The sequence below is a fragment of the Gekko japonicus genome, unplaced genomic scaffold (assembly GCF_001447785.1).
Source record: "Gekko japonicus isolate JY-2015 unplaced genomic scaffold, Gekko_japonicus_V1.1 scaffold958, whole genome shotgun sequence".
In the NCBI taxonomy this organism is placed as follows: Eukaryota; Metazoa; Chordata; class Lepidosauria; order Squamata; family Gekkonidae; genus Gekko; species Gekko japonicus.
The window spans coordinates 584,578-604,292 of record NW_015169806.1 but is presented as its reverse complement, the minus strand read 5'-3'; the positions used below and the strand labels follow the sequence as shown (position 1 = coordinate 604,292).

At 42.7% G+C, this 19,715-nt stretch overlaps 1 protein-coding gene across 1 annotated transcript in view; it reads right to left on the bottom strand.

Annotated features, from left to right (window-relative positions):
- ADAM12 (ADAM metallopeptidase domain 12) overlaps positions 1-19,715 on the bottom strand; it is a gene marked incomplete at its 3' end in the record, with an annotated part of 324,736 nt that overhangs the window by 93,354 nt on the left and 211,667 nt on the right. The window contains exon 11 of the mRNA XM_015417139.1: positions 2,533-2,681. Coding sequence (XP_015272625.1) covers positions 2,533-2,681 — 149 coding nt within the window. The remainder of the gene's footprint in view (positions 1-2,532; positions 2,682-19,715) is intronic.

Sequence of the window (19,715 nt, the reverse complement as noted above, 5' to 3'; positions counted from 1 at the left end):
GGATCCAGCATATCCAGTTTTGGACAAGAAGTTTGAAACTTTAGTTATGCCTTTCAATTGCAAGCCTAAACCTCCCATTCCAATCAGCCATGTTTCTGGTTTCCTTTGCATTCCTCCTGGTTTTTAAAACATTGTGGAGGTGGGCAGGTAGGGGTAGCCTAATGTGTTGTAAGCAAATATATGAAAGGAAAAAAAGATTCCCAGCAAAGAGAACTCCAGGAACTTGCATACATAGGTAGGAGCTTGCATACATACCAATATAATGAACCCAGTCCAAGCGACAAAATATACTGGGTTGAATCCAAAGAATTGTGAGCAAAGGAAAAACAGAAACGGTATTCCACCAATTTTTGCTCAAGAATGTACTCAGTTGTTAGAGTTAATAGTATAAAAGTTCTCATGTTTCCACATATGCTGAGACTGTTAAGTAATCAGAATATCCTTTGATATTAGTTTCAGTTTACTCATACAATGCTCTATTGAAAGATGTAAAACCACATGTAGAATGGTACCCTTGGATCCAACCCCCTTGTAAATATTAAACATGTAACCTCTTATAAAAGCTGTGGCATGCAGAATACTTGAAATATGAATACAATATAATAAGGAAAAGGAAGCTCCAAACCGACGTGAGTCAAATATGTTGTCTTAGTGTGCATTGACAAATGAACTACATTTAAAGTACATCAATTGTCACCGTGCTGAAAGAGAGTGTAAGTTCCAAATGCAGTAATTACCAGGATGACAGGAGAAACTGGCATTAAACACTTCTCCTGCTCCTGGAGAAAAAGGTTGCAAAACTGGAAGTCCATGTGTTGACTCCAAATATATTAATACTTGTCAACTCAATGGTACCTGACAGTGAATATTTCAACTTCTCTTACATAGGCCTGTCCACGAGTCAGTTCTGAGCAAAGTTTTCATCATGAACCGTAGCATAAGTCACAATAATATATTTAGTGAAAAGTGACTGCCACATTTTCTCTTAATAATTCCTTTTTTGCCACTGTGAACCTCTCAGCATTCATGCTAAATGAATTTACTCGTCTAATCTGGACAAGAAAACTCAAGACAGAAAGAGCCAAATGGCAAAATGTGATAGGAATGTAACATGCAAATTTATCACCACAATGATTCACCAGTACAGCATAATGAAACAGTGCTCCAATAGGTCTACCATGATCAGTGTGAAATGTACTATAATTTTAAATGTTCAGATCTTTGACAAAATTGTGACTGTTTTGCAAACAGCCTTCCTAAGATTCTTTTCTTATTTGAATGCAGCAAAAGATAGGATGCAGCTTGACAGTCTTCCCGTACCTTTGTAGCTCCCAGGAACACACAATCTTCCTCTTACAAATTAGTCAGTGTATCGTGTACGGGTACTCTGGCAAAGCAATGGCAATGGTTTCCTTTACAGTGCAATCCTAAAAATGTCTTTTCAGAAGAAAACCTACTGACTTAGAGATTAGCTTCCTAATAAGTGTACCTAGGACTGTAGCTTAAATCTTTAAAAGCTGAAGTAAAGGCTTTCTTCATGAATAACATGGTACAGCAGCTCTTCACAATGTTTACTCCTGAGATAAAGTACACCTCCATCTGGCAAATCACATATGGAATTGATTTCACCTGCCATAACTCTATTGGCTGTGAACAAAGGACAGGAACTAGGTATTTACAGCAGTTGGAGCATTGGACTAGAGCAGTTTTAGCTACTGCTTTGCCCACTAAGATAAAAGAAAGCAGCTAGGGTTGCCAGTGAGAGACTGGAGCAGGGGACATTGGGGCAGCTGGCAGCAGCACCATGATGTCCCTTTCTGGGTAAAACCCGGAAAGGGACATCTTGCTTCTCTAGGGATCTCTGGATATTCTACAGTAATGATAGTGTTTCCAGCAATTCCTAGAGGGGGGGGGGATGTCCGTTCTGGATTTTCCCCAGAAGTGACATCACACAATCAGGCCAATGGCCATTTAAATTTTTTTCTCCTGCCACTGCTCAGAGTGGTGGGTTGCCAGTGCTGTGATATGAAGCAGCTACCCCCTTCTTCTAACCCCACTTAGTTCAGTGGACTTAGAATGGTGAAACTCTGCTTAGGACTGCACTAAACAGTTTATATAGAGAACCCTTCCTTTAAAGCAGTCAGAATAAGTAGTATATACACACACCTCTCCTGGCCTGCTTGCTCCTGTCTACCACATGTCTACAAATATCTCTACTTTATAGAAACAGCAAAGTTCTTATGCCCTTTTTTTTCCCCTTTAGAGGCTCTAAAGACAATTCAGCTTCATGCACTTCCCTTCAGAAACAAGGATGGGGGTGGGGAATTACAACTCCCATGAAATTTCCCTGTCCCCGATTATGTTTGTGTGGGTTTATTATTGTACATTATGGAGGAGTTTCTGTGATAAACACTAATTGCAATAACAGGATGTAAACCTCTGCTTAAACGCTTCCTGAAATGAAAACAAAACCGCAGATGCAGCAAAATCTCATTTTCAAACAAACAGAGATTATTATATGTTTGTACTTACCCAGTCGAGGGGTTCATGATGCAGCCTCCTTTATCAGTAGATGCCTTACAGTTGCAGCCCCTTTCCAGTGTATCATGGTTCATTCCAAAATTGTGGCCCAGCTCATGAGCCAGAGTTACTGCTGCTCCCAAAGGGGTGTCTGAATGATCCTCAAAGATAAACACAGTCAGAGAGAAGGTAAAGCTCACTGTACAAATGACAAACCACTATAGCTTTATACAAGGATGTCTGTGCAAGCTCATTGGAGTCTAATTGTTACAGATGTCACATACAGAAAGAGTATTGGTGTATTATCATTGGTGTAAAAAAGCCAAATCCCTGCCTGCCGTCTGCCTTAATAATACATGCCTTCACTTACACTTGATGCATACATGCCAACAGACACGGGATGATCTCTGAAATATCTTCTTACAGGCAGGAGACTTGCAGAGGGATCTCATTTCCCTCTCCCCCACTATTTCCTCTTTTCCTTCCCTGAAAGTCCCCATAGCCTTTCCCTTTTCCTGCTTCTTCCTCTTTCCCACCCACCAGCCAACCTCTCTTTATCTGCCCTCTCTCTCCATCTTTCACTCCTTACCTCTCCCTGACAGCATCTCCCTGGGAAAACTGTGTGGCTGGGTTGGCCAACCGCTGAGCTCGGCTAGACCTAGCTGTGTAGTATAGCCTGCTGGGCTGGGCCAAGTTGCACAGTGGGGAACCTACAAAGTCTTGCAGGAGAGCACTTTATTTTCCCTTGGATTTCCCCTTCCCCACACTATTTCCTCTTTTCTTCCTCCTGGCAGCTTCCATCTCCTCACCATTCCCTGATTCCCTTTCTCCCTCCCATCCACCCAGCTTTTAGCTACACCTCCCTTCTTCAGCTATATTTATTATTTAACCCATGTTTTTCCATGATGGGAACCCAAGGCAGCTTCCATCATTCTTATCTCCTCCATTTTATCCTCACAACAACCCTGTGAGATAGGTTACTTGTGTGTATGAGTGAGACAGACCCAACAGCCAGGTAGTGGCAATTTGAACCTGGGTTTCCTGATAGTGTAACCGCTACACCACTTGCTTTCATGTGATGGCTTGTATTGAATAGTAGCAAGCACTTGGGCTTGGCTGTCATCAAATGGCAGGTGGTAGCCAGTAGACCAGTGGTTGCTGGCCCTGGTAAGCCCTCAAGGGGCAAAAAAAGTGCCCTGCCTCTTCCCCTACTTTTCAGTGACAGAACCCAAGGCTTTAACGTGGTCGATACTTTTGTGGCTGCTTAGCAACAGCCACTGAGGAAAATCTGTTTCTTAAAGCTACAAGTCCTGTTTCTATTATTTTGTTTTTAGCCCCTCCCCTTTTTAAAGAGTTCAGATTTTTCTGCAAACCGGGGACTTTTCTCCATCTTATCTGTCTGTGGCTCCAGACTCTGGATTTAAGTTTCTACAAAGGTAGAGCATTAGATATACTGATGTGGAGGTAGTCCATGAGAAAAACTGACGTGGAGGTAGCCCATGTTTACATACAAATGGCTCCTCATATCATTCTATTTATTTATTTAGATTTTTTAATCTCCCCCCCCCCCAAGAAAAAAAGGAGCCCGGTGGCTCACAACACAACAATATAGTAACAATAATAAAACCATAGTTCTAATAAAATCCAATTACATTAAATTAAAATCCAGTACATTTAATGCACAGTTTTTGGCATAAAAATCCCTGTTCTTAGTAGAGTCCACCAGAATTACTGGAATGCCTGGTGGAATAACTCTGTCTTACATGCCCTGTGGAATGCAGACAATTCCCGCATGGCATGAGTCTCCTCCGACAAACCATTCCACCACATCAGGGGCACGGTGGAAAAGGCCCTTGCCCTTGTTACACACAGAGGGGCAAATTGAGGGCCAGACACCACCAAAAGTCCATGTATTGCTGAATGAAGACACTGTGGAGGGTCATAATGGGAGAGGCATTCCTTTAGCTATACAATTTAGAAATACAGTCTATGAATAAAGTGGAGTTGCATTGGCTTGTTGAAATCAACAATAATAATCAATGGAGAAATCAAAGGATGTGAAAAGATGTGTGAACCAGGCCCAAGTAAGAAACTTAAGGATCACCAAGTACCATCAGAACCTACCCTACCACTTCTGAGATTCTACTTCAGACGTTCCTGTTTTCTGAGGTTAGATGACAATACAGTAACAATAATAAATAATATCATCTGTGCCATGGGTATGGCCTGGTACTACAGCCTCTAAGTTTGCAGGCTATATAAACACAGCACCTGGGGATCTTATTGGACTGCCATCATTTAGATACTAAATGAAAAATAAACAATAACAACTGTGATATAATTACAAAAAAGTCAATTCCATGTTTGATAAATATTAGTCTATTTCTGTGAAATCACATAGAGACAAATATCTTTCACAATAAGAATAGTCCAATTATATAATTCTCTTCTCTGTTGCAGGAGACTGTCTGGTCCTCTTCACATCAAGTGTCATCCAATGCAAATAAAGTGCAACAGCCAATAAAACATTCTTTGTGTTTTTCTTATTCTTGTATGCAAGTATTTATTTATTTATTTATTTTCCACACTTTTACCCCGCCCTCCCACCAAGGCGGCTCAGGGAGGCTTACAATAAGAAATACCAATATACAATTAAAACCGGTTATCACAATCAATACAATACCTTACCATAAAACCATAAAACATTACAAACCATAAAACAAAAAGTCACAATTCCGCAGATAGGCTTGCTCAAACACCTGTTTTAATAAGCTTCCTCAGAGCAGAATGCGTGTAGCTACAAGCAATATTCAGTAATTAATCACTGAATAGACACAAGGAATTTTAATATACCTCAGCAACATCCAATGTGATATAATACACTTTACTCAGTTTCTTAGCTGCATGTTCTCTCTCGTAGGCATGAATAGCTCTAAACTCATGATTACCACATGTAATCCTTATGTTGGAAACCTACAGTTATTGTTCAGATTAGTTGCAGGTGAGGTTTACAATTTTCAAATGTAAAGTGACAAGTGCTTTCTAAATTTAAAATAACTTGTATTAACCACTTATACACATAATTTCCCATAAATATTGCCAACACACCAAAATGTTATTATTATTACACATGTTTATACAAAGAATACTTATAAATAACAACTCAAATCCAAATTGGCATTCAAGCCCCAGGGTGCCATAGTATTGAGTCTGAAAACCCATCTTGCCTCTTGATGTTATAATTCCAGTTGTACATTTCTATCTGTTCTTTCCTTAGCTACATACAAAACAGAGTATCTGAAATCCTCTTCCCCATGACCCTTATAAATAAAATAATATATCATGGAAGCTTCAAGAATTTTATTGCATATCCTGGAAGAATGCTCCAGGATTTGTGACTTCACCAGTCTAGTAGTACTCCCTATGAAGATCATAGAACATTTCAAATTATTATGTACACTACATGGGCTGTACTACATGTTGAAAAAGATCTCAGTGTTATATTCTTATCCCCTGGTAACTGAATATTTTCCCTTTCCATTGACAACTAACAAGCTTTGCATTTTTTGCATTTACAGTGACCCTTAGTGGACAACTGGAAATGATTGACACTGTTAATATCTGAATGGATTACAATGTCCCTAATATTTTTCATCCCTTTAAAGCCTATAAAAGGACAATTCTCAGTCAGGTAGATCTGCGACTAGATGCCAGTGTCTTTCTATACCTTTCTTAATTGCCTTAGCATAGGTGTATAATCAAAAGCACACATTAATCTTTTATTTCTCTGTTGGCTATGTTCTTTAAATAAGGCTGATATTTCAACATTTCTGGCTCTATTTTTCGCTTTACAGATAACATACTCCTGATATAATCTTTCTTTAAATTGTTCATGCATCTCCTCACTCTATTAAAGGCTTGGAGTTGTGTTGAATTTTGCCTGATATGGAGAAATTGTCCATAGGGGAGATTATGTCTTAGATATGTGGGCTACTAATTGGTTCAGATTTTAGGGGAACCATCTGATTGTTTTGTTGTGACCCACCCCGAGCCTGCTGCAGGGGAGGGTGGGATATAAATCACATGAAATAAATAAAATAAGGATGAGTGGCAACCCAAGAAAAACAGAGTTGTACTTATCAATGTTCCCTCTAAGCTGTGGAACTATGTGAGCAAAAATTCTACTTTGTGAGCTACTAGCATTAAAGTGTGAACGAGCCTACATTTGACTAGCATGTAAACCTAGCCTACCTCAGAAGGTTGTTGTGAAGATAAGACAGAGGATGAGAAAACAATGGACAGCATTCTGTGCAACAGTTTTCTTCACAAGCAAAAGAGTTGCATTGTAGTAAATGATTCACAAAGATACTTGGACTGTGGTCTATACTACTGTGTATAGCTTGCTGAAAGTAGGATCCTGCCATGTTATTTTTGCATCACTTAATGTGTCATGTTAACACTTATGCTTTCCTTGAACTTATCTTGCCACCTGGATCCATGGCCAGGCAAATTTGAGGGTAGAATACTGCAACACACTCTACATAGGTCTTCCCTTATGATCTACTTGGAGACTCCAGTTGATGCTAAATGCAGCACTTCAGGTATCCTGGGTGCTAGTAGGAACATGCATATCACTCCCAGGCTACGTTCACTCCATTGATTGTTTACGAGTTACTGGCTCAGTTTAAGGTACTAGCTATCAAATGGGCTGGGTCCCTCATATCTGCAGGACCATCTCTCCTTCCATGATCTGCTACAGCAGCTTCACTCATCCATGCAAGGCCTTCTGAAGATACCTCTCTGCAAATGGGCAAAACTGACCACTGCCAATAACCGTGCATTTCCTGGTATGCCCCCTCCATCCTGGCTTTCCATAAACTATGCATAACAGAACTATTCAAGTGGGCATTTTAAATAAAAGAAATAGAGCTGCATCATAACAGATTGGAAAATGCGCTGTATTTCTGCTGATGTCGTACCACATTCTGAATTGTTTGTCATGTTGTGTTTAATAATTATGTTTTGTTCAGATGACAGCTTCCTTTCAACTTCCTGCATTTCCTAGTCCTATCAGGTTTTTGATTATACATTTAATCAGATTCATTGCATAGCTTTACACTCCATAATCCACCTTGAATTTCAGTGAGAAAGGTGGATTTAAAATGAAGTAAATAAAATCTATATAAATATAAGGTTTGGTCTGTCTGTGGCAGGCATAACTTCTCGGAGAATAAAGCTGGGCATCTCAAAAATGGCCACTGGCTTGGGTATGATCATGTCAGTTGCAGTGCCAAACATGAAAGGAATCAGAACATCTCAGACTGTGCAACTCCTAGACACCCCTCTCCCCTGCTTTTTGCATCAGAAGCTAAGGGTAACTGTGTCATGCAGAACTCATCTAAAACTGAAGCTAGGAGTCTCGAAATTGGCCACACTTCAGGATGGCGGTTGGACTTGCTTGGCCAAAAATGAAGGGAATTGGACCAAGCTGGCACAGATTAGCTCCACAACATCCTTGTACTAGGTTTATTCCTACGAAGTCAGGAAAGTGTCAGCAACACCAACCGGGGGGGGGGGGAGATAACTTTTCTCCCTGGCTTGTCAGGGCAACTTGGGTTGAGTTGAGTTGAGTAGTGAAAAGAAATGCGTTTTCTTTAACCACCACCCCCTACCTAATCCGCCTCTTGCTTGCAACATCTCTGGCCAGCCACCTAGGGTTGCCAACTCCTGAGTGGGAAATACCTGAAGATTTGGGGGGCAGAGTATAGGCATGGAGGGGTATGGGGAGGAGTGGGACCTCTGCGTGGTATATTGCCATGGAGTCTACCCTGCCAAGTAGCCATTTTCTGTCGCCTGGGGATCAGCCGGCCTACAGACCTAGTGCTCAATTCACCAAAGATTTCTCCTCAGCCAGGCACCCTTTCAGCTTTTGCTCCAGTTGATATGTCCACTTAACACATCCTAAATGTTCTGTTGGTAAAATATGTGTGCAAAATTGAATTTTGAGGTAATTTTCCTGAGACAGCGGATTGAGACATAAAAGGAGGGCTAAATGATCACTCTCTAGGGCCGGTAAGACCTGGAGACTTCTCACAAGTGGAAGCAAGTTCATTTTAAAGAAAATAGTCTATAATCCTTGAAAGGGTACTGCATCATAAATGTAAAACCACCTGGATGATCCCCATTTGTGGATCCATTCAAAATATGAAGGTTTGACTGGTTGTACCTATAAGACAAAGGCTGGAGAAATTAACTTTACCATCGTTAGAGTGACGCTGATAGGGGGTAAGAATTTGTTCATCATCTGCAATTACTATAGTCTTTGTATTTGTCATAGAGGAACTAGTTATTAGGATCAATTCGTGCATTAATGTCCCTACCTATTAAAACCTTATCCACTGGATTGTCTAAGAAAAGGTCTTGTAAATATTGTTTCACACCACAATTCAGAAACTAGCTTTGCTAACCTCAAAGACTGAAATTGAATTGCTTAAAATGGCCCCTGTAAATTGATAAAAGATAGTAGATGGGACTTTCACAACCTTCCCGTTGATAATAGACCAAGCAGCTCTGTTAAACCTACTGATGAGCACCTCTGCTGCAGCAAAATACCAACTGTCATCAAATACTGAGCATCTGTCTGAAAAGGTAGCAGTAGATTCAGGCTGGCCTGAAGAAAAGATAGAAACAAATCTATCTTCTTTTGAAAACTTACCTGAATGAGAACAAGACTCTAATAAATAGACTAGATCATCTGGTATCTACTTTAAAGAGCCTAAAGTACTTTTCTTTTGCGAAGTTACAAACTGGAGAGTCAGTTTGGTGTGGTGGTTAAGTGCTCGGACTCTAACCTGGGAGAACTGGGTTTGATTCCCCACTCCTCCACTTGTACCTGCAGGATGACCTTGGGCAAGCCGTAGTTCTGATAAGAGCTGTTCTTGAAAAAGGAGCAGTTTCTGTCAAGAGCTCTCTCAGCTCCACCTACCTCACAGGGTGTCTGTTGTGGGGAGGGGAAGGAGTTTGTAAACCGCTCTGAGACTCCTTTAGGTAGTGAAGGGAGGGGTATAAATCCAATCTCTTGTTCTTCTACAAATAGTGATTTCATACCCTGATCTTCAGGATGCTCTGATGGAGTCCCCAGAAAAAGGAGAATCTATTTTTGCTGGAGAAAATTGACCCCCTGTGGAACCAACGGTTATTATAAAAAAAGGAAACATCAAATCAAACCTTATTCTCTCCCCAAATGATCCTGATACTAGATGAAATTCCAACAGAGGTTGATAATACCATCCTAAATTAGATAAGGAAGGGTGATCAACCAAAATGCCGGCCACTTGACCAGTACAAGTCAGACTCGCTCAAATATTTGGAAATTGTTACACGGACTGTTGCGGGTTGGAGTTGGTGCATAATGATGTGCTTTTGTTTGGTTTTAATAGTTTTTAAAATGTGTTTTTATTATGTATGTTTTTAACCTGTTAGCTGCCTTGGTAGCCCTGATGAGGGCAGAAAGATGAGGTATACATTTTGTAAATAAATAACAGATTATGCCGCACCAATTTAAAGAAATTCTGCTAATTTTATCTAGGGTTGTGCTAAAATTTCACTCATCAAAAATGTTATAGAAAAGGAAGCTTGGAGGGTGACAAAAAGTATCTTCCTGAAAAAAATAACTATACTTTATTCTATTTTTTTCATAGCTGTTTACAGCCATTTTGTCCCCCCTGTCTTTTGCTATGCCAGTGCCCTCATTGTGAGATCATTGCTAATCAGAGATTGCATCACAAGTGAGATAATGTCACATATTATGGATTTGGCTGCTGTGATAAAATGTGTATAAGATAGGTAGGTAGTATCATAAAGGTTGTAATTATCTACATAGTTATTGAAAGGTGGTTAAAAGGTAAGAACGTTGGCTGGAGGGAATAGTATCTACAAGGGGGCGGGACCCGCGATACTCGCAGGGGGGAGGGACCTCCACACAGGAGGCAGAGGAGGAAGCAGGAGGAGGAGGAAAGTTCCCCCCCATCCCGGCAGTTCCTCCCCCGTCGCCTCCACCCCCCCGCTTGATCTCCCCCTTCCCTTCCCTTTCCCCCCCTCAGCTTCGAAGCGAGGCCCAAGCGGCAAGCTCTGTCACTTTTGGGGGGATTTAAGTATCCCCCCGATATTTTCGCTTGGGCCTCGCTGCTCTCTTTCCCCCCCAAGCGGCGGCGGTGAGGGAGTTCACAGAGTATTCTGTGCGCAGGCGCAGGGGATGCTCTGTTACTTTTGGGGGGATTTAAGTATCCCCCCCAATATTTTTTTCAGGTTTTAAGATTTTTGTGCACACCTGGGGACCATACCAAGTGTGCACAAAAATCTCCCCCCCCCCAGGTGCCCTCGATGCGCGGATTTAGGTATCCGCACACAGGGGGCATCTTCGGAATTAGATATATAGATGAAGTGAAGTGATTTTGAGTGATAGAAGGAGAGACAGAAAGAACCACTGAGAGAGCTGGGTGTGAAATATTTGATTAGATGAGAGGATGTTATTGAGGGGGGAGATACTTATACTGAGAAAAAGTTAAGAAAGAATTACAGTTTGTGTTAGATCTCTTTAGATAGAACTAGACCAGGTAGAAGAAGAAGAGTAGGTTTTTATACCCTGCTTTTCTCTACCTTAAGGAGTCTCAAAGTGATCACCTTCCTTTCCTCTCCCTACAACAGGCACCTTGTGAGGTAGGTAAAGTGAGAGAGCTGAAAGAACTGCAGCTGGCCTAAGGTCACCCAGCAGGCTTCATCTGGAGGAGTGGGGGAATCAAAACCACTTCTCCAGATTGGAGTCTGCCACTCTTAACCACTACACCACACTGGTAAGGTAGGGTTGTTATAAAGCAAGATAGTTAGGAAAGGAAGACATTCCTGATAGGATTAGGACAGGCTAGTTTTATTGCGCAAGTTGAGCATTATACGATTCTTAAAATAAAGTTTGGTCATTCATTTTATTTTACACATTTCATCTCCTCAGCAGTTCTTCTGTGTCCTCAGTGGTTCTGCTGAAAAGTAGCTGGCCTTAGTTACCATATGGGAATTTAACTAAACATGGATACGGTGTGATCCTGCTGACAGCGTAGTTTGTGGGAATTAAGAGAGGCAGGGAAACAGGGCCTAAGGTCACCCAGCAGGCTTCATCTGGAGGAGTGGGGGAATCAAAACCACTTCTCCAGATTGGAGTCTGCCACTCTTAACCACTACACCACACTGGTAAGGTAGGGTTGTTATAAAGCAAGATAGTTAGGAAAGGAAGACATTCCTGATAGGATTAGGACAGGCTAGTTTTATTGCGCAAGTTGAGCATTATACGATTCTTAAAATAAAGTTTGGTCATTCATTTTATTTTACACATTTCATCTCCTCAGCAGTTCTTCTGTGTCCTCAGTGGTTCTGCTGAAAAGTAGCTGGCCTTAGTTACCATATGGGAATTTAACTAAACATGGATACGGTGTGATCCTGCTGACAGCGTAGTTTGTGGGAATTAAGAGAGGCAGGGAAACAGGCGGCACGTCAGTGAGGGAAGTGTCACAGGCAGCTGGGTAGAAGGACAGTTCTCTCTTGTTGTCAAGACAACTGGATGATCTCATGCTGTGCTTCAATATATCCTTGCATTGTTGTGACAACTGGACAATATTCCCATCTTCCTAATCTGCACTGTGAGGGCATTGTCCCCTGCAGCACAGCATAAGGGCACCCAGTTGTCTTGGAAACATGAGAAGGCCCTTCTCCACAGTGAAATAAGCAATATTTTGCCTCTGTTTGCTGCCAAGTCCTCATTAGCATAAATTAGTAGTATTGATTTAACTGTAACTCCAAGATTAATCCTTTCTCTGCCTGTGTTTGCAAGCCTACTTTACAGATTAACCACAAAGGTCCCCATTTTTGTAGGGATCTCTGTTTCAGACATACCCAAATTTAATCTGTTAAAAGCATAGTGCTTTGAAAATTTTCCAGAACTCACAATACTGAACACAACAGCTGTAATGTCTAAAGTGATTCACCTCTATTGTTCCCAGCTCTGTATTATAAACTAATGTAAACAACAGTAGCTATAATTAATCCTGACTCCACAGATGCAATCAAAGAGAAGAAAGGGTAAGAAGAAAACTATGATGTAATGAACATCAAATCTTAAAGCAGTGAACACAAATAAAGGAGAGAATTTGCAATGCCTGATCCATAACAATGCTGTTTGAAAGTAAGTGATTTTAAGGCTTTTTTTAAAAAAATCACAAATATTTTAAAGTGGCATCTGAGCCACTTAACCACATTCCATGCTTCCAATCACTTTTATTATTTTCATTCAGTGTAGCCCCCAAATAAATAAAAGCATGAATACTTGCACAGCTGGACTCGAACAATGGGTGATTTGGCTTTAATAGACCAGCACTCTTAACGTGTATTAAGTTAGAATATTTGGATCACTCTGAACACTGTCTTATTAGGTATCCAGAGTGATTTTCTTAAGGCCAGGAATGCAGTGTCACAATGGAAGAGAGTGTCTGAACAAACACTTTAAATTGCTGATTAGAAAACTGTATGGTGGGGAAAAAATGAACAGACTTTTGTGTTTACAGTTTATTCTGCCTTTGGTTTTTAAACATTTTCCCATTAGACACAATTTTAACAGGAGGTTTCACAACCACCAAACAGGATACCATCTACTGACTTAAAGATTAGAGGCCACTGAACACAACATTACAATAGTTTCATGGTGATACATGATGTTTCTTGAACTTGACATTCAAGGCAGCCTTCAGCAGTAAAACTGGATAGTGTCGTGGGCAGATTGGACATTTACTTGACTGCACAAAATCCTGGTGGGTGGCTGTCCTGCAGGGCCACCTGTCCCGGAGCCCCACCCATTTGCAAAACCCACAAGGTGGGACATGTGTACAGCAACATGGAGCTTTGCCATATGCTGGCCCAGGTACAAAGCGGACAGAGAGGAGGAGCATGGTGGTACCTGGCTTCACCCTGGCAGTCTGGGTTCATGTGTGGCCACTAAGAAGCATGGGCATGGTGGTTTCTGGCTTCTCCCTTGTGGTCTGGGTGTGGTAAAACCAAGAGAGAGGAGCACAGGCACGGCAATGGCCTGCTTCGCCATTTGCTAGCTCAGGCAGGGAGACACTGGCAAAGAGGAGCCAACCCTTCAGCCCTTTTTCGGCCCTTCATCAGGTGAGGGGGTATGTGGCAGCAGGAGGGATGGAGGCCTTTTCTGGGCCTCACAATCTACCCCTTGACAGTCCATAATCCAGCTAGACTAAAGGAAAGCTTCACACACTGCATTTTTCAGCTACTGAACACCAGCACTGATGCATAGTCCCTTTTCACATTACCATTCTAAACCGGATGTTATTCGTTGTTGGCCCGATTTCAAGAAAAGTGATACAGGGATGGGGTTTTCATACAGCAAATTTCCTTCCATTAATGAGCCGTTTCTGGAGCACTATGATCGTTTCAAGCAGTGCCACTTCCCCCCCATTTTTTTTTGCCACACGATCTTCTTCAGACTTAAAAAAAGTTCTAATGTGAGCGCTATAGAGCTAAACCACCATAGCACTTCAATGTGATAGCAGTACCATTTAGGTGGAGTCAATGGAGTCAAGGCATCTCAACGGTGCCGCTATGGCACTGAAATGCTGCAGCAGTTTAGCACTATAGCACTCACAGAACGTTTTTTAAAAGTCAAAGGAAGATCATTGTCGTGCTCTCCCTTGTGTAGCAGTTTAGCACTACAGCACTCACAGAACGTTTTTTAAAAGTCCAAGGAAGATCATTGTCGTGCTCTCCCTTGGACTTTGGGACAGCGCCACCAGTGGTTGTGGTGCCGGGGTCTTCAGCCTGACTCTGGCAGGGGCGGCGGCCCTTGGAGCGGCGGGATTCAAAAAGGGAGAGGGAGTGAGGGGCCTCAGATAGGCAGGGGACAGGGTTGCAATCACTCTAAGCGTCCCTCTGCCAGCACGCTGCGGACGTCTGTTTTTCTCTCTCCCGTCTCTCCATCTCTCTCGTCAGTGTCCCACTTAGTTCCACAGCGCGCTTCTCCTCCCCAGCCCCTTCTCCACACTGCCTTTTATCTCCCTGTCCCACTCCCAGAACCGCCCATCCACCCTCCCGCTTGGGCCACACCCTCCTTTATCAATCAGGACATCTCCGGAATGAAGGCTGGTACACCAGCAGCAGTCCTAGCAGCCACTGGGCCATGCTGCCAGCGCCGATCTGCGGCAGTGTTTGCTGTTCCACGGCCGTTCCTGGCCTGTCAGACAGGCAGCCGCCGCCCCTTTCTTCCTCTGCGGGGTGGCTCCGCAGACCCCGGTCCTGTCTCTGGGCTTGACCAACACCGCTTGCTGGAGAAGGGGTCCCCACTCTTGACTCGCTCTCCGGACCGTCGGCCCATGTCCTGTCTGGTGAGTCATGTCTAAGGTGTCTTGCGGGGTCTGTCGGGGTCCCTGGGGCCCGTTCTGCATGTCTCGTGACCTCCGGAGCAGGACAATCATGCAGCGAAAAAGGGTGGAGGGAAAGCAGCATTGTAGGAAGCGCTATGGACATTTTAAACAGCACACCACAGCGATTCAGAAGTGCAACGAAGGGGTTGAAAATGGAAAAAAAGCAGTTTCCCTCAAAAGCAGCTCAACCATGCTTTGCTAACCCAATGCAAGGGGGTTTGTATGAACAGGTAAAGAAATTCCGCTAGCAGCCATTAACTAAAATGGGTCTGTCTGAAATTACAGAAAAAATCCATTAGCAACCAGTTACTAAAACAGAATACAAAGGCAGTTTGAAAAGGGCATACGCATTTACAGAGCAAATTGTGAAATGCAGCGTGTTTGTTTTGCCATGAGCACATAGGTCAGAAAGTCAACAGACAGGAGTATCTGGATTTAAACCAATTTATGATTGGATTTAAACCTTTTTTTTACTGTTAGGTGCTCTCTACGTCTTTGAATGGTGAGAGGTCTAATAACAGCACTACAGGGTTTAGTTTCCTTTTGAATGAGGAAGTAATAGAGTCACGTGGTGCCTTTTGCAAAGGTTCCTCTCCCCAATATGCAAACTCAGCATGGAGGAGCAAAGAAGAACAGAGACAGGCAATGGCAGTCTGTAAAGCAATACCAGTTTCACCAAAATCAAATAGTTTTCTTTTAGAGCCCCCTTTCAGCCAGCTGAAAACATTAATGTCAAAACAGACAACATAGTAGATGATTCATAATAATATTTCCCCAACATTTTAAAAGGGCAATTGGAGCCATTTAGGATCTTGATATTCGTGTGGTCTGTCATGTAGGAAAAACTCTGCCGGGTACCCATGCATGGTTTCGCTAATCAAAATCACTCCCACCATTTTAAGTGTCATGGGTCAGCTGGGCACAGTTAACCTTGAAGAGGCAGAGGACTCTTCAGAAGAGGAACAGGCATGTGAAGAAGGTCCCAGCCTGCAGCCACTTACAAACAGCCTCCTAGAGGAAGCTGCTTCTACAGTTCGCAGCCTGACAGCAGTATCCCAGCTGTACAGCCCCATGGCTCAGTATCAGGGAGCATCCCACCATCCACCTCACCTTCCCAATCTCCAGAACTGTTGGAGTATAGGTGAAGGAGGGTTAGACATGAGATGTTGGAAAGATGGCAGACTGCCCGGTTAGCAGCCCAGTGACGCCTGGATTCAGAAAGTGAGGATGGGTGCGTGTGCACCTGCATGATGCAATCCAACTGCAAGACGGGTGACTCTGTTACAAAGGGTGGAGAAAGGGGGAGATTGGCTGTGGGAGCCATGTGTCATTTTACTCCCAACCTTGCTGCCACTGCCACTGCCCCTGCCCCTTACTCCTCTCTCTGAACCTTTGTACTGTGTTTTGACTCTGATTTCTGGATTTGCCCACAAAACTGTTGCTGCTGCCAAATTACCTACATAGTGTTCGACCTGGGAGCTAGACACTGTGCCAGTTGTGCCCGTGCCTCACCTTGCTCATGCTGCAGCTCAGCTGACCTGCCCTGTACCTAGAATGTTCTGGGATATTAAAGGGGAAAAGGACGGGAAATGACAGGATGCCTTTTCCCCATCATATCTATATTATCTAATAGCCAACCCTACCTTTTCTGTAGATACTTAAATCCATAGATCAGGGCCAGGTGTAAAGTAAGGAGAGGGTTTTTTGCAAACACGGGGTGGGGGGCGTACTATAGAAGTTGCTGTTTAACAATCACTGAGATGATCCAATTGCAAATCTCTTGGCATCTTGTCTGTTCTTAATCTCAGATCTTAATTTCCCTTGTTTTCTTTTTTGTAACTTCAAAACAGCTGTCTCTAGTGCCACCGACAGACAGACAGACAGACAGACAGACAGACAGACAGACAGACAGACAGACATACAAACACACACATTTTACAATCATGAGTTCATTTCCCTGGCTGGGAGTCATGTCCTGGCCCAGAACTAATGGGCTTTTAGAGAAACATCTTCAAGGCATTAGTGCTTATTGAAAAACATCTTCAGCCATTAGCTAAATAAAATATTACAGGGAAAATCCATCACCTTATTTGACAGTACTCTATAGTACTGTCACAATACCATTGGGTTTGCTTGTTTCAATAGTGCAATACTACTGCAATATTGACACCAGAAAATGTTTTGCAGCAGTGAGCTTTGTTGGCTAGTTTGTTCAGCTCGTTTTACAACTAGACCATTGTTCTCATAGGAATCTAGAGAACTAAACTCTGGCTTAATTAAGTTTGTGAATTTCAACCAAAATGCTGTATCATCCTTTTGGCCTAACTGTATTAAAGTCCTAAATTGAATATAACACCTGTGAAATTAGGGTAATACCTGATATTCACTGTACACAGAGAGTTTTATTAGGCATTTTATTCACTTAGCACAAACCTTTTACTCCAATTTAAGAGTAGAGAACTATTTTTTGGCTCTCTTCTTCCTAATTCATGAGTCAAATTCAGGTTTACTTAAAGAAACATGAGTTACCCTTTGCCTGATAACAAATCAGCATTTTATTTATGTATTTAGGAGATTTTTATGACTCCTCTCCAGAGTCCTTCTTGTTCTAATCCTTTTTTGTATTTACTGTCCACTTTTATCTCAAAGTATTATGAAATGAAACATCCATCAAGCTTTAGTCTTTTAAAAATTATGGATACAATCTGTCACACAGATTTGATTTTAAACACGTACATCTGGGCCCGATTATGGTCTGTTCTGGTGTATAGACTGTCTTTATACTTCCTACATAGAAGGCTATTCATTTTTCCAACCAAATGGCTTTTTCTGAAAAATTCCAGAAGTTACTAACAGATTTCTAAACTGGGTTTTCCCCTCCCTGCTTCTTCCTGCAGTGTATATCTGATACCAGATTTTCAGAGAAAAAGGTCTACAGGCTGAATTTGTAAGGTAATCCCCAAGTATAAGGGCCTGAATGATCACAGACTTTACTAGAGTGCCCAATGGCAATTATTTCCATCCCTCAGGAAATTCATCACAATTCTGAAGGGACACATTATAGCTATGATGAAAATCCTGTCAATCAATGCCCAGTATCTTTTGCAGACATGCTGAGTGTTAAAGTACATTTACAAAGTTGAGTGGCACAGTTAGAGTGGTATGGGTGGGTAAGTATTTGAGTCAGTTTGGTGTAGTGGTTAAGAGTAATGGACTCTAATCTGGAGAACTGGGATTGATTTCCCACTCTTCCACTTGAAGCCAGCTGGGTGACCCTGGGTCAGTCACAATTCTTTCAGAGCTCTCTCAGCCCCTAGCTCACCACTATCATAATCATAGAATCATAGAGTTGGAAGGGACCTCCAGGGTCATCTAGTCCAACCCCCTGCACAACGCAGGAAATTCACAAATACCTCCCCCTCTACACCCACAGTGATCGCTGTTCCATGCCCAGAAGACAACAAAAAACTCCTCCAGGATTGCTTCCTGATCTAGTGTTGCCAAGTGCGTTTTTCTCAGTGGCAGGGGGCTCCCGGCCAGCATCCCCTCAGTTTTCCCCTCAGATGGCTGTGGCCCCGTCCCCAGCATGCCCGGCGTCAGCACGTCACATCCGGCTGACGTGCATGCCGGGGTGGGGTTTCCCCCAGGGCCCGATTCCGAGGTGGCGGAAATCGGGCCTCCAAAGCGGGGGGAAATCTGCCCCCAGGGGGACTTGGCAGCCCTATCCTGACCCCAAAGTGGCAATCACCATTTCTGTGGACATGTAAAAAAGGGCCACAAGAACTAAGCACTGAGGCAACCCTTCCTGCCCTCCCTCTCATGATCTGAATTAAGTTCACAGAATCCGTATTGCTGTCAGATGGCCATCTAGCCTCTGTTTGAAAACCTCCAAAGAAGGAGAGCCCACCACTTCCCAAGGAAGCCTGTTCCACTGAGGAAACACTCTAACTGTCAGGAAGTTCTTCCTAATGTTTAGCTGAAAACTCTTCTGATTTAATTGGTTCTGGTCCGATCTGGAGAAACAGAGAACAACTCCACACCATCCTCTAGATGACAGCCCTTCAGGTACTTGAAGATGGTTATCATATCACCTCTCAGTCATCTCCTCTCCAGGCTAAACATACCCAGCTCCTAAGAGCTAGAACTTGTGCCTGCCAGACAATCTTTGGATCTCCCAGCTATTCTATACACAATGCCATACGATAATTTAATTTTGTGTCAGCATTGTTAAATTTCACTCAGAAGCAAAAGGAGCAATACAATCACACAATACAAGGTGTGATTATACTGTTTTTGTTAGAGGTGGCAACTTCTAATACCAGCTATAACAGTGTATGTACTAATCTATAGAAATATGCAACAAATAAAAGTATTTTGTAACAGTTACTATCAAATATTCTGCTTTGTCACCTGGAATTATAAATAAAAACTCATTAGTGGTAATCGGGGGTCATTTCGTAGAAAAAGAGGCGCAGGAGCTCATTAGCATAACTCATTAGCGTAACTTATTTGCATATGCCACACCCCTTGACATCACCGGAAGTGTATCAGAAGGCAACACCCACCGCTCAGGCTCCACTGGACTGTTTTGGATTCCTAGCTATTGGGGGGGGGGGAATGTGCAGGTCTGTCCTCGCAGAGGAGGGAGAGCTTGTACCTGAATAAAACTTGGTCTTAAAGATGCCACTGGACTGTTTTGGACTGGGGGGTCGGGGG